This window comes from Zingiber officinale, chromosome 5B (genome assembly GCF_018446385.1).
Source record: "Zingiber officinale cultivar Zhangliang chromosome 5B, Zo_v1.1, whole genome shotgun sequence".
Taxonomy (NCBI): domain Eukaryota; kingdom Viridiplantae; phylum Streptophyta; class Magnoliopsida; order Zingiberales; family Zingiberaceae; genus Zingiber; species Zingiber officinale.
In genome coordinates this window covers 126,352,242-126,367,620 of record NC_055995.1, presented here as the reverse complement: position 1 = coordinate 126,367,620, position 15,379 = coordinate 126,352,242, and the positions used below count along the sequence as shown (strand labels likewise).

The 15,379-nt window shown below is 37.9% G+C and overlaps 1 protein-coding gene across 1 annotated transcript; it reads left to right on the top strand.

Moving 5' to 3' along the window:
• The first annotated feature begins 13,678 nt into the window (after positions 1 to 13,678).
• LOC121985856 lies at positions 13,679 to 14,881 on the top strand. Its single transcript, XM_042539543.1, has 2 exons — positions 13,679 to 14,262; positions 14,353 to 14,881. Exons 1-2 carry the CDS (start codon positions 13,777 to 13,779, stop codon positions 14,413 to 14,415), a joined length of 549 nt encoding a protein of 182 aa, XP_042395477.1. The 5' UTR covers positions 13,679 to 13,776; the 3' UTR covers positions 14,416 to 14,881.
• Positions 14,882 to 15,379: the final 498 nt, after the last annotated feature.

The window sequence follows — 15,379 nt, the reverse complement described above, 5'->3', positions numbered from 1 at the left end:
AAAGCATGAATTAAAATGCAAAAGAAAGTAAAATTAGAACCAACTCCCCTTAAATTCCGGCGGTCGAAGAAGATTGAGAAGAATAATCCATGCCGGTAGTGGAGTACTTTTGGTTCCACTCAATTCCTTTTTATTCTTCATTTTTCCTTTCAAAGCTTTTTCTGGAGGTCTTAGGCGGTTCAGTGTAAGCATCCACTCCGGAAGCTTGTGTTCTCCTACAACATCAATCAAAGAAAACGTCTCCCACATGCATGTGGGGTAAAAAGAAGATAGGAGAATATTAGTGTGGGTAAAATATGTATCAAGAAATGAATCACATATAATAAAGTCAACAATTGGTACCTCAATGAAATTTTCTGATAAATCACAAGAAAAACTCACCTTTTCATGTTGAAAGGTACCTGGAGTGGTGATTGTTACCTCCTTTTCATCATGATATGGCTCAAGCTCTTGTTCTTGTGAATGTTCATCCTCATGTAGTGATTCTTGGGTGCTTGGCTCCATAGCACAAGTCCCTACACTTACATCTTCAACTCTTGGTGATTCTTGAGGTAATGCCTCCAGTAAGCATTCCCCTACACTTAAATAATCTTCAACAACATATTCAGAACCTGAATCACTAACAACATCTTCAACAACAATATCAGTAGGATCAGAAATTTGCATAATCACATAATCATCACAAAAAGTATTAGAAAAATCATGTGAATTAATGGAAGTAGGGTCAGGCCTGACAGAATCGCTACTTTCCATCTCTCCACTGGAGTTTTGTGCTTGCGGCTGATTAATAGATGATGTAATCTGATCTAATTGAATCTGTATGTTCTGAATCTTTGAAAATTGTTGCTCTTGATGTTCGATCATTTGTTGCATCATCTCCCTGAGTTTCCATGTTGACTCATCCATCTGAGGTTCGTTTTGTTGAAAAGGTTGTGGGATAAAATTTGTTGAAACTTCTTGAAATCCATATGAACTCTGGTAGGTTGGAAATGGCTCAACAAATTGTCCTTGTGCACTTTCATACCTGAAACGTGAATTATCCACCCAATTAGAATTAAAACCATTTGAAAATGACTCATACCTATTTTGTTGATCCATGTTTGGGTAATATTGATACTCAGGCTGAAAACACTGATAACTCTCCATTCCACCTTCAAAATTCTGAAAATATGGATCCATGCTAAAGAAATCTCCTGTTCTTTCAAAACAACACTACAAATCAATGTTAGAAGATTCTAGAACATAAAGTTTCAATCTCATGAAAATAGGAACAGTAAAAGCAATTAATAATTCAAGAACAACCCAACATGAAAATTCAAAAGAGAAATAAGCAATCAAATCAATCAACATGCTAACAAATAAAATCAATCAATACACAATCTAAAATAAACACACACTACTAGTTAGTTCCCCGGCAACGGCGCCAAAATTTTGGTGTCGGCCTTTTTGCATGTCACAAGGCGCTCCAAATTAATAAAGATTGGAACCCATTTAAACTAAAGAAAATGCGTGTAGTAAGGAGTCCCATGTCGTATTTTTCCAAGGTTAACTAGTGAATGTGTGTGTATCCTAGAATTAGTTCCAATCAAATTCCTACATCAACAAGATCAATTTAACTTTTCATTTAATTAACACTTCAAACTGAATCCTTACACAATCACAAATAGATCAAAGAATGTCCATTCTCACCTCAACATGATTAAACTTCTCCTCATCAAATTAACAACAATTAAACTCAAATTCTTAAGTATCAGCTCATCAAATAAATCAATTGAATTCCCTTCCATTCAAGTTCACAGAAATAGAGCCTTCAAGTATTTAACATTGACACTCTTAGTAGCCATAACTCAACTCAAATTCTCATCAAAGTTACAAGAACCGAAAATAACAATCCATTCTCTATCACAATCAAATTCAACACTTACTTGATCACCAAATCTTGAATTCACTCCACAATCAACAAGGTTAACAGAATTTATAATGAAACTAAACTCAAGAATTGAAACTAAACTCTAACTTGTTGAAACCAAAACATGACTTAAAAACTAGAAATAAGTTGCAAACTAAGTTAGTAACTGAACAAGATTTGGATTGCCAAAAACTCAACAAATCCAGAATGCAAGTAAGAAACTCAGAAATGAAATTGCATAAACATCAAGTAAGTAAATCGGGGCTTAAATTGCTGAAATCTAAAGAAATCAAAGATGCAAGCAAGAAATGAGAAATGAAATTGCAAGCTAAGTTAATCAGATCTTCAGATCTGAGCCAAATTATGAACAATTAAAAGACAAGAACAAGAAATATAAATCCTAACATTCCACAGTCCCAAACCCGTAGCAACCTTCTTCAATCTGCCAGGAAACCTCCAAAACAGAAGTGCTCTCGGAAACCTCCTTTCAAGCACCCAACAAACAATTCCCGAGCTTCCAGCTATTACCAGATGATGATCACAGCATCTTGGAAACCTCCCTTCTGCTTACATTTCTCTGATAACCTCACCAGCCGAAGAACAGAGCTCAGGATCTGTGAAGTTGCAAACCAGATCAACCGGCCAAATTGACCCAGGTTTGCTGCGGCATGGCAATCGGAACAGGATCAGAAGCATCCGAGAAACCTCTCTTCAGCTCTGGTGGATGCGAAAAACGCCGATCGAGAGACCTCCTCTATCGGGTATGCGGCGATGAAGCAAATCCCAAATCGCAATCGGGAGACCTCCCTCAAGCTCTCTGATCAACGGAAGATGGGCGTCGGCAGCTCGGATATCGCCGTCGGTGAAGAAGTCTAGCTCACGGATCTGGATCGAGGAATGGGAACTCGGCGCCGCGAGGAAGAAGAAGATGCTACAGTGAAGAAATCGCGAACGCCCGAGCCCAATCGCACTGTAGCTTCTCACGAAGCTTTTAAACCTCCTCAGTCTTAATCGGACGGTCCAGATCTTTCAGGGCTTGATCAACGGTGGAAACATCTCAGATCTGGATCAAAACCCTTGGATCTTCATCTATGGCTATGATGTGCTTCCTTGTAGCTCGGATGGACCAGATCCTCCACGGATGGCTCAGATCTGCTTGATTGAAGATGAATGGTCCAAATAGCTCCAAGATGTGATTGCCTCATTTTGCCCTAGATTTAAGCCCAAATGCAGTCTGATCTGATCGGGTCTATGACCCTTTTGATGCCTACAAAATAATAATAAAATATTAGTATCAAATACCATGAAAATAGGCTAATTTACAATTATGTCCAAAATCAAATGCAATTATGAAATGTAATGCAAATATGAGTTTAAGCTATGAATAGACCAATAAAAACATGCATTATGATTCAAAATAATATAGCTAAAATCATGGTTATCAAATCCCCCACACTTAGCCTTGGACGTCCCGTTCAAGTCAAGAAAACTAAAAATCATCTCCAAACAAATTCCCTAGCAATACCTAGAAGATGGTAAAAAGAATTTAACTAAGATCATCTTAAAGATCACAAACAATCATGGATACAATTCAAACAATAATCAGTAGGTATGGTGGTTTCAATCCAATTGAAGAATTAAGCAAGTTGCAATCTCACAAGGTATTCACATATTCTAGCCCTCACACTCACAACATATATTAGTGGAGCTCACTCAATGTCACTCACAACATTTCACTATCATAAGCTTGCTTATTTTCTAATTCTCTACCACTGTAAACATAGCATACATGAATCAAAAGGATTTAATCATGAAGAATTTAAATGGAATCAAAAAGAACAATGAAAGTGAATGAAAATGGCAAAAGAAAAGTATTTAATGAAGAAAATGAGAAGATGAGAGTATTGGAGGAGTATACTTGATGAGTTGACTATTTTGATGTGAAAAGGAGTGAATACCATTTGTTATTACTACTTCAAAGTATCAAGCTAACCTCCCCTTCAATTTGATGACCAACAAAGAATCTTGATACTCTATCTTCACCTTTGATACATTCTTGATTTTGCCAATTTTCTAAATTTTTCTGTTTTTTTTCACTGTAAGCTAAGATAATCTGGAATTACCTTATGGAAGAGAACTTCCTCCCCCACACTTAATCCATTGGCCGTCCCGGACAATGCAAAAAGAATTTCAGCAATATAGAAGCTACAAGAATTAAAACTGCCGAACCAGAGAATCAACAATGCTGAGCAGAACTGAATCAACACTTGAAAACTATATTATGATTTTCTCAACAAATCAGAACTTTAAGAAAACAATCCAGCAGAACTTAAGAACTTGTTGCCTTTCCTGCATACCAAATCCAGAAAAGAGAAATGTTCTTTTAGCACTAAGTCAAACATAATTGAATTTAAACTGCTGGCTAATCAATTGAGGAACAAACAAACAATTGAAATAGTTTGAGTTCTGATTCAGATTTTTTTTTTTCCTTCTACTGATTTTTCCATTTCTGAATTGTATCACGAATTCAGCAAGAATTCAAGGTTTTCAGCTTCCTAAAGTTCATGGTTGCAAACTCTGGTTGATACACATCAGTTCAACAGAATTAAAATCTGTTGCTACTGATAACTTGAATTGGATTGAGTTTCAAAGCAAGTTATTCTCTGCATTTACAGCATCTCACAGTTTCTTGCACTGAATTTCAGATTCAGATTCCTGAATTCGTAAAGGACTTTAAAGGCTGAAATACCATATATTCCGCATCATATAGGACTAAACTCGAATTCTTTCCTTGTCTAGATGTTGCATCTAATCCTTTGATACACTTTGGCACACAATTCAGCAATGAATCAAAAGAGACTTGAGGAGAATGAAATGCCATAGAATGCAGCAATAAACTCTTCAGCTTGCCAATTCCTGAGACTTTTGAATGCTGATTTCTGTTCAGCTCACAGGGACAGAATTCTTCTTTATTTCCTTGCACATTTAAAACATATAATTCTGCATCTTGTAAGGTTTCACTTAAGCTTCTCTATTTCACCCTTCTTATATTTTTACAGCTGCTGCTGTTTCTAGATTTCTGAAACTCGGTTTCAGGAATTGGAATTCAAAGAAATCTGGCCCTTGCTCTTAATCAGCAAATAGGTTGAAGAATTTGTTCCCTTACATTCCTGCACTTCAACAATTAATTCCCAAGAACTTAAAAGAGTTTCAAAGCTGATGACGAAAAAGTTGCAAAAACTTGATACACATATAAACTCCATTCTGATTCCGGAATTTTCCTCACTGCTTAAGGTACCAAATGCTGCCCTTTTCTTCAACTTCTCAAAATAATTGATACTCCATGCAAGTGCTTCATTTATGAAATAATAATCACCAATTAAATTCCCCATTAAAGTCCATTGTGATCAAATTTCAATAGCTCATTTGTCTGACATTTTTGTGTCCATAATTTATACTGAAATTCAATCAAATGTATCAATATTGGAGCAATGACCACAGCAACAAAACGAATTGATCTCCCTGGACACCTACAGCAGCCTTTGTAGTAAATTCAGCATCTCAGACCCTTGTATCATATTCAAGTATCACTCTTCTTCCTTACCTCATTGGCTTCTTCCTAACCAAAATTCCACAACCAAATTTGGCACAATTGATATTAACTTCATTTCCTAATAAGGAATAACATAATTAGTTGACACAGAACAAGTTCGAATGGATGCAATTTCATGTCTCATAGGGCTGATCTCTTGTCCAACTTTTGATGTACTTCATCATAAACGTTATGCTTAGTCAAGCTAAAGTACCTTTCCTTGACCCACGAAGATATAAATTTGGCAAAGGATTCCATTTAGCACTGTGATATCTGCATTCTGCATTACAGCTTTAATGATTCAATTTCTGAGCTCTTTCTTGCAAATTCTGCAGCATCTTTGTCGGCACAAACAACTTCCTGATTAAAGCTTCGGAATTCTGAAATCCAGAAACAATTCTTGGTACTTCTAGTTAAAATTTGAATTTTACTCTTGAATTGAGTTTCACTTCCCAACTCTAGAACTATCACTGTCTTCTTCTAATCTTCTCCTTCAAACTCAATGCAATTTCCATTAGCAATTCAATGCTATTACAGCTTTTGATTCATCAGAACTCAGCTTCTTCTTTTTTTTTTTTTTTTTTTTTTTAAAGCTGCATTTGTCACAAGAGTTTAGGTCTGTATAGAGCACCTCACTGCCAGTTATATACTTAGAAAATTGATTCTATTATCAGGTTCAGCATTTCCTTTCCTTCTCTTGTTTCAATCTTCATTCCTTTTCTGCCATCAATTACTGAACAGAATTTGGCAGCTTACGAAACTACAATTGATGCAGCAACTTCAATAGGGAATTCAGCTATTTTCTGAATCAAATCACAATATCACCAACTAGCACAAAATAATCCTCACAAAAAACAATTCTGATTCTAAGATTTGAACTGAATTCTTACATCTCTTGCTTAGGCTTTCTTCATTTAACTTCAAATAATCAAAAGGTTGTTTCCTAAAATTGGAATTGATTAATGAAGAGTTCCCTTGCAAAGAATTAATCATCATTCATCCCTTAAATAACCAAAATCTTTCCCGAAATCAGAATTCAAAATTTTGGACCAAGGCACTTGCAAATTCTGCATCTTAGTTGACAATTGTAGAACCATAATTGAAATCCATGTTCAAGACTTCCAAATCACTCTCAAAAATCACAATTCAATACTTATGAAACCATCCTTCTTCTTCAAAATTCTTGAGCACAAACTACTTTTCCCCCACACTTAAAACTTTGTCCATCATCAAGCAATCTAACTCATCAAGATAATCAACCAAAACCCTCAATGAAATATTAACAAGCAAGGATAATCAATGGGTTTGAATGCTAGACAAGAATATTTTAAGAAAATTGTGGAGAAAGAAATGGAAAGTATAATGGAGCAAAAATTGATAAAATCCTCAATTTCTATGCATACTTATGCTATTGTGATTTCGAAAAGAAGCAAAGCAAGTTCTAGAGCTTCAATTGTCATGAGTACATGCCACACAAAAGAATATAATCGTGTATAGGCTTAAAGTGGACCTCACTAGGTAATATTCATGCAAACAAGCTCAATTAATCAAATTGAAATTCACCACCAATTTAACCAATGTCATGTAAGTAGAGCATTCAATCATGTCATATGACCTAAAATTGATGGTCAAATTTAAAACAACTTTTACCATCTTAAAAGCATTACTTAAGAAATTCATGGAGACTTTCATTCAAATGAAATGCTATATACTAACAAAATGCAAAAGTGTAGAAGCAAAGTGTGGAAGTAAAATGCAATTGCTAAGTATGAAACTAAAGAAACGTATGAAGCAAGAATTTATTAACAAAGCATGAATTAAAATGCAAAAGAAAGTAAAATTAGAACCAACTCCCCTTAAATTCCGGCGGTCGAAGAAGATTGAGAAGAATAATCCATGCCGGTAGTGGAGTACTTTTGGTTCCACTCAATTCCTTTTTATTCTTCATTTTTCCTTTCAAAGCTTTTTCTGGAGGTCTTAGGCGGTTCAGTGTAAGCATCCACTCCGGAAGCTTGTGTTCTCCTACAACATCAATCAAAGAAAACGTCTCCCACATGCATGTGGGGTAAAAAGAAGATAGGAGAATATTAGTGTGGGTAAAATATGTATCAAGAAATGAATCACATATAATAAAGTCAACAATTGGTACCTCAATGAAATTTTCTGATAAATCACAAGAAAAACTCACCTTTTCATGTTGAAAGGTACCTGGAGTGGTGATTGTTACCTCCTTTTCATCATGATATGGCTCAAGCTCTTGTTCTTGTGAATGTTCATCCTCATGTAGTGATTCTTGGGTGCTTGGCTCCATAGCACAAGTCCCTACACTTACATCTTCAACTCTTGGTGATTCTTGAGGTAATGCCTCCAGTAAGCATTCCCCTACACTTAAATAATCTTCAACAACATATTCAGAACCTGAATCACTAACAACATCTTCAACAACAATATCAGTAGGATCAGAAATTTGCATAATCACATAATCATCACAAAAAGTATTAGAAAAATCATGTGAATTAATGGAAGTAGGGTCAGGCCTGACAGAATCGCTACTTTCCATCTCTCCACTGGAGTTTTGTGCTTGCGGCTGATTAATAGATGATGTAATCTGATCTAATTGAATCTGTATGTTCTGAATCTTTGAAAATTGTTGCTCTTGATGTTCGATCATTTGTTGCATCATCTCCCTGAGTTTCCATGTTGACTCATCCATCTGAGGTTCGTTTTGTTGAAAAGGTTGTGGGATAAAATTTGTTGAAACTTCTTGAAATCCATATGAACTCTGGTAGGTTGGAAATGGCTCAACAAATTGTCCTTGTGCACTTTCATACCTGAAACGTGAATTATCCACCCAATTAGAATTAAAACCATTTGAAAATGACTCATACCTATTTTGTTGATCCATGTTTGGGTAATATTGATACTCAGGCTGAAAACACTGATAACTCTCCATTCCACCTTCAAAATTCTGAAAATATGGATCCATGCTAAAGAAATCTCCTGTTCTTTCAAAACAACACTACAAATCAATGTTAGAAGATTCTAGAACATAAAGTTTCAATCTCATGAAAATAGGAACAGTAAAAGCAATTAATAATTCAAGAACAACCCAACATGAAAATTCAAAAGAGAAATAAGCAATCAAATCAATCAACATGCTAACAAATAAAATCAATCAATACACAATCTAAAATAAACACACACTACTAGTTAGTTGCTCCCCGGCAACGGCGCCAAAATTTGGTGTCGGCCTTTTTGCATGTCACAAGGCGCTCCAAATTAATAAAGATTGGAACCCATTTAAACTAAAGAAAATGCGTGTAGTAAGGAGTCCCATGTCGTATTTTTCCAAGGTTAACTAGTGAATGTGTGTGTATCCTAGAATTAGTTCCAATCAAATTCCTACATCAACAAGATCAATTTAACTTTTCATTTAATTAACACTTCAAACTGAATCCTTACACAATCACAAATAGATCAAAGAATGTCCATTCTCACCTCAACATGATTAAACTTCTCCTCATCAAATTAACAACAATTAAACTCAAATTCTTAAGTATCAGCTCATCAAATAAATCAATTGAATTCCCTTCCATTCAAGTTCACAGAAATAGAGCCTTCAAGTATTTAACATTGACACTCTTAGTAGCCATAACTCAACTCAAATTCTCATCAAAGTTACAAGAACCGAAAATAACAATCCATTCTCTATCACAATCAAATTCAACACTTACTTGATCACCAAATCTTGAATTCACTCCACAATCAACAAGGTTAATAGAATTTATAATGAAACTAAACTCAAGAATTGAAACTAAACTCTAACTTGTTGAAACCAAAACATGACTTAAAAACTAGAAATAAGTTGCAAACTAAGTTAGTAACTGAACAAGATTTGGATTGCCAAAAACTCAACAAATCCAGAATGCAAGTAAGAAACTCAGAAATGAAATTGCATAAACATCAAGTAAGTAAATCGGGGCTTAAATTGCTGAAATCTAAAGAAATCAAAGATGCAAGCAAGAAATGAGAAATGAAATTGCAAGCTAAGTTAATCAGATCTTCAGATCTGAGCCAAATTATGAACAATTAAAAGACAAGAACAAGAAATATAAATCCTAACATTCCACAGTCCCAAACCCGTAGCAACCTTCTTCAATCTGCCAGGAAACCTCCAAAACAGAAGTGCTCTCGGAAACCTCCTTTCAAGCACCCAACAAACAATTCCCGAGCTTCCAGCTATTACCAGATGATGATCACAGCATCTTGGAAACCTCCCTTCTGCTTACATTTCTCTGATAACCTCACCAGCCGAAGAACAGAGCTCAGGATCTGTGAAGTTGCAAACCAGATCAACCGGCCAAATTGACCCAGGTTTGCTGCGGCATGGCAATCGGAACAGGATCAGAAGCATCCGAGAAACCTCTCTTCAGCTCTGGTGGATGCGAAAAACGCCGATCGGGAGACCTCCTCTATCGGGTATGCGGCGATGAAGCAAATCCCAAATCGCAATCGGGAGACCTCCCTCAAGCTCTCTGATGAACGGAAGATGGGCGTCGGCAGCTCGGATATCGCCGTCGGTGAAGAAGTCTAGCTCACGGATCTGGATCGAGGAATGGGAACTCGGCGCCGCGAGGAAGAAGAAGATGCTACAGTGAAGAAATCGCGAACGCCCGAGCCCAATCGCACTGTAGCTTCTCACGAAGCTTTTAAACCTCCTCAGTCTTAATCGGACGGTCCAGATCTTTCAGGGCTTGATCAACGGTGGAAACATCTCAGATCTGGATCAAAACCCTTGGATCTTCATCTATGGCTATGATGTGCTTCCTTGTAGCTCGGATGGACCAGATCCTCCACGGATGGCTCAGATCTGCTTGATTGAAGATGAATGGTCCAAATAGCTCCAAGATGTGATTGCCTCATTTTGCCCTAGATTTAAGCCCAAATGCAGTCTGATCTGATCGGGTCTATGACCCTTTTGATGCCTACAAAATAATAATAAAATATTAGTATCAAATACCATGAAAATAGGCTAATTTACAATTATGTCCAAAATCAAATGCAATTATGAAATGTAATGCAAATATGAGTTTAAGCTATGAATAGACCAATAAAAACATGCATTATGATTCAAAATAATATAGCTAAAATCATGGTTATCAATGACATGTTAAGGTGATGAAATTATACTTGGTTAAAGCCTAATTAGTAGTCAAAAAAGTGCTCAAGGTTCTTTTGTGTCCAAGTGTTCTTGGTTGGTATTGTGGTGAGGTTTCTCCACCCACAATGAGTTGCTTGAGTAGTCGGAGTTTGTCAGGGGCTAATCTACCAAAGGATCGGGATCGTTCACCATAAGGACAGCCGTTGAGTAGGAGCCATAATATCCGAACCACGTTATATCAACGTGCATTGGTTAGCATGTTTTTTCTCATTGTCTTTAGCTTCTGTATTTATATTAGTATTTGTATTTCCACTTGCGCACTAACGAATATGTAGGAAGCGATAATTTAGGGTCAACGTCTATTCAACCCCTCTTCTAGTCGGTCACGAGATCCCCAACATTTTCTACATGAAACAGAAAGGGCTCAGATCGATTGGATAAGACCAATCTCAATCGAGTAGGCAATCAATTGGGAGAAGATGTTCGCGACAAACAATGGGTTCTTGATCGATCAGCTGACTGATTAAGAGGGTTTTTCATGAAGCACAATAGCTTCCTCGCGAGAGCGTAATCGATCAGGTGATCAATTGGGAGAAATTCGCAAGCGAAGAGTGGGCTTCTAAATCGATTAGGTGATCGATTAAGAAGCTTTGTAATCGAGTGACTAATCGATTGAGAGAAGAAAGAAAAGAGCAATTGCGAGATTTGAACGGTTGGATTTGATCGGATTTGACTTGACAATCGATTGACGGTAAGATCAATTGATTGAAAACTCTAATCCATGGGATATAAGGCATTCGAAAGATTCAAATCAACAACTCTTCTTCTCCATCCCTCTCCACAAATTCTTGAAGCATTTGGAGATAAGTGTTGTCGTACTTTTCAAACATCAAGAGGCAATCTAAAACAGTAAGAGATCTATAGTAAAAACTCAATAAGTTATATATGCAAGGTTAGTGTGCTGGGGCAAATCCTCTAGTCCACCAGAAGGTGGGCAGAGGATGGACCACTTCCAATTATGGTTGAATCATGGCCGTAATTGGTTGAGATTTCTTCTTGGGTTCATCGTCCCTCAGGTTATAGTTTAGGTTGGGACAGATGGCCAGAGGCCGCTGGTAGTGGGCAAGTGGCCAGACAATCCGGCACTGAGCGGGGGCGGTCTCCGAGTGGCCTCCGGCCACCCATCCCAACCCTAACTATAATTTGGAAGAGACCATCAATTCAGGGAGGAATCATAACTAATTACAATCGAATCGTGGTCATGATCCTATAGTAATTATAAGTAGTTAATCTCATGATCCACTTTTTCACGACGAACTGGGCGCTAGCTAGTGTGCTCGGGAGGCTTAGTCAGGAGGCAAGAAGTCACGAGGAAAAACCTATCGACAAGAAGCTGAAACTTGAAACTGAGTCAAGTGTTCGGAGATTGAAATGCATGGTGACCCGAGTCTGTGTTTAATATATAGAGTTTTTTATTCATATGACATTCAGAGATTTCATAAGAAAAATAAATCTTTTAATCATCATGTAACACAATGATTTTATAGATTGAATGTATTAAAAGTTACATTATGTAAAATTACGTGAAGTATACTCGAAGACAAAAAAAAAGAAGTTTATAATAATTAAAGGCGATCAAAATATGTTTGACCAAAATATACCAATAATTAATTTTCTATGGCTCTCTTTTAAAAGAAAGAGGGAGCTAGGGTCTCTCTTTAACCCAAAGAACTATATGTGATGTCATTTTCTAAGCCATCCAATTCTATTAATCGCTTATAGTCCACTAAAATAATAGTAAATGGATTCATAACCATTGACCCCTCCTTCTAATTTTTTCCTATATATTTGTCTTCGATCCTTCTTTATTTTCATCTTACATACATTTCAACTACAATAACATCGTCTTATATAACGAATAAATTCACTATGGCACGCCCTCAAGTTCTTATCTTTGCCTTTGTCTTGGTTGCAATTGTTGCATCTGCCTTAGCAGGCTCTGCTCCCTCTCCCTCCCCGTCGAATGACGAAAGCTCTGTGCCTAATGTCTTAACCCCGATCGCCAAATCACCTCTCCCGGAAGATGCTAATGCTCCTTCTAGCGATGACATCACCGATAGCGATGCCGGGGCTGTCGGTGCTCCTCTTGGGACAACCCCCACCGAGCCGGAGACCAACTCCACTAGTAGCACGAGCAAAGCCGATGCTTCTTTCAATATTGGAGCAATTTCCATGGCGACATTTGTAGCCATTTCTACTTTTGGTTATTATGTGTTCTAAATGTGTTCAATTGAGGCTTTTGCCACGATGTTATTGAATTGCAAATGGTGTAATATCAAACTAATATTTCATTGATATCTTTCGATTTAATTTCTACCATACGATCGGTTTCCAATGAATGTTTTAACCGAAGAAGTCTAGACTTCCACTTTATTCTTCAAATTGAATTGGAATCCACTCGATAATGCTAGCGATGGAAGATAGTAACTTTAAGAGAACCTTCGCTGCTTGCAATCTTAAGGTCTAATCACTTAATCTCACATTCAACGTTAATAAAATTGTGAGTTACGTTTGAATATTTTTTTTATAATTTAAGTATTAATTAGATTTTGTCTGATTAATTTTAAAGATAGACGATCGATTTTTTAAAATATTCATCCAATTACGTTTGAATTTTGAACCAACGTGAGGTTTACTGCAGGATGACTGACTGTACGTAACGTCGTCGGCTGCATGCATGCCGCTCTCATGCTTCTCGTGCGTCGATTTAATTTCTACACCTGTTTTTTTTAAGCATTTATTTTAAATTATTATTATTATTATTTCCAACTTTTTTATCATCATTTTTTTTTTCAAAAGAGACATTATCATTTTGACGTTTTTCATTAATCCTGATTTAATTTAGATTCCCAATTTTTTACTAAACAGTCCAAAAAGTTCGAGATATCCATTCTCATCTCTATTATTGATTTATTTCTTGAAGGTTGGTCTGGCCCGGGCCCACCAACACTCTCCTTTTCTTCCCTCCCACTCCGCCCTTCCTTTCCCATTCTCCCTCTCCCTCTCCCTCTCCGTTGCCTTTCGGGGTTCAATTGGCCGAATTGAACCCGCAACATGCTCCGCCACTTCCCCCTCCTCCTCCTCCTCCTCCTCCGCGTCTCCTCCATCGCCAGCAGCGACGGCAGCGACGGCGGCGACGCCTACGAGGTCCTCCGCTCCCATGGCCTTCCCATCGGCCTGCTACCCAAGGGCGTCCAGGACTTCCGCATCGACGCCGACGGTCGCTTCGAGGTCCGCCTCCCCTCCCCCTGCACCGCGAAGTTCGACGGAGAGGTCCTCTACAACGCCACCGTCTCCGGAACCATCTCCCCCGGCCAGATCGCCTCCCTTTCCGGCATCGCTGCCCAGGACCTCTTCCTTTGGTTCTTAGTCCGCGCCATCCGCCTCGACGACCAGGCCTCCGGCATCATCCACTTCGACGTCGGGGTCGTCGACAAGCGATTCGCCCTCTCCCTGTTCGAGACCCCGCCGGACTGCGCCCCCGTCTCCGCTGACTACCTTCCCCGAGAGGGCTCGCGCATAGCTGCCCACGTCGACGAGGTATCCTTTCACGATCTCACTATATGTATGTTCCATTCGCTTCGACATTTTCCCAAACGACTCTCATGCGCGCACCCTTTTGATACACAGAGTCAATCAGCTGAGCTCCGCTACAAGCTCGATCATCCCGACTTTGGGGAGACAACCATCTGAAACAAGCAACGCCATATATCTTCAATTCTTCATCAGTAAAAAGGTCACGCCTGCTTGGTTTTAGCTTGCTAATCTGTGTGCTTGTAGAGCTTCACAGTCTCAAGCTGAAAGGCTGAACCTTTTTATAAAATTTCCATTGAATCTCGGAGTTACCATCTGAGATTCAATGTAAGATCGATCATATAGCATCCAATGTTGGTAAGAGAGTCTGGGATGATACTTTTTCCAACTGATCAATCATGCTAATGCTTATATGATATCTATTATTGGCATCGATCATAATGTTTTGATCATGCCAGTAGTATAGTTCATATGCATGCAGTGAAATCTGGAGTTTCTTTGCTGCAAAATATCTTTCTTGCTGTGTTGTGATTAATGTCCTACTCATGTAATTTTGTAATATTTAAGGATTTGTGGGAACATATAGGTTCTCTTGGTTGAGAGATAAACAGCTCTTTCAGTAGTAGTAGTGTTCTTCATTTTCTTTCAAATCAGGTTCACCAACCTAACTATCTTAATGACTGTCTCAACAAAGAAGATGCGAGTCCGATTTCATTTGACAAGCACTGCAGACTTGTGCAACTCATCTGTTCAAGATCTTCTAATGGGACACTTTAAAACTGGTGAGGTATGAAACAGGATTCAACTGATCCTGTTTTATCTAATTGAATGTGTGAGAATGTCAGGGATGGAATTCATAGAACATGTGGCTTTGCTTAATGGCGTTTTGCAGGAGTTCAAACATTATTTGCATGGAGGAACCTTTATCTCTAGTGAACTTCAGTGAGTGTCTCAATTCAGATGCTTTAACAATTGTTCTTGTGCAGTTTTGTTTGGACTGATCCTGTGGAACAGCATCTGGAAATTGAAGAGTTTTAAGTTTTAGTTTGAACCTGTGGACCTCTCAAAGGACAGACAACTCAAATGTCACTTTACTTTTCGTAAAGGAGGATTGGGAAACTGG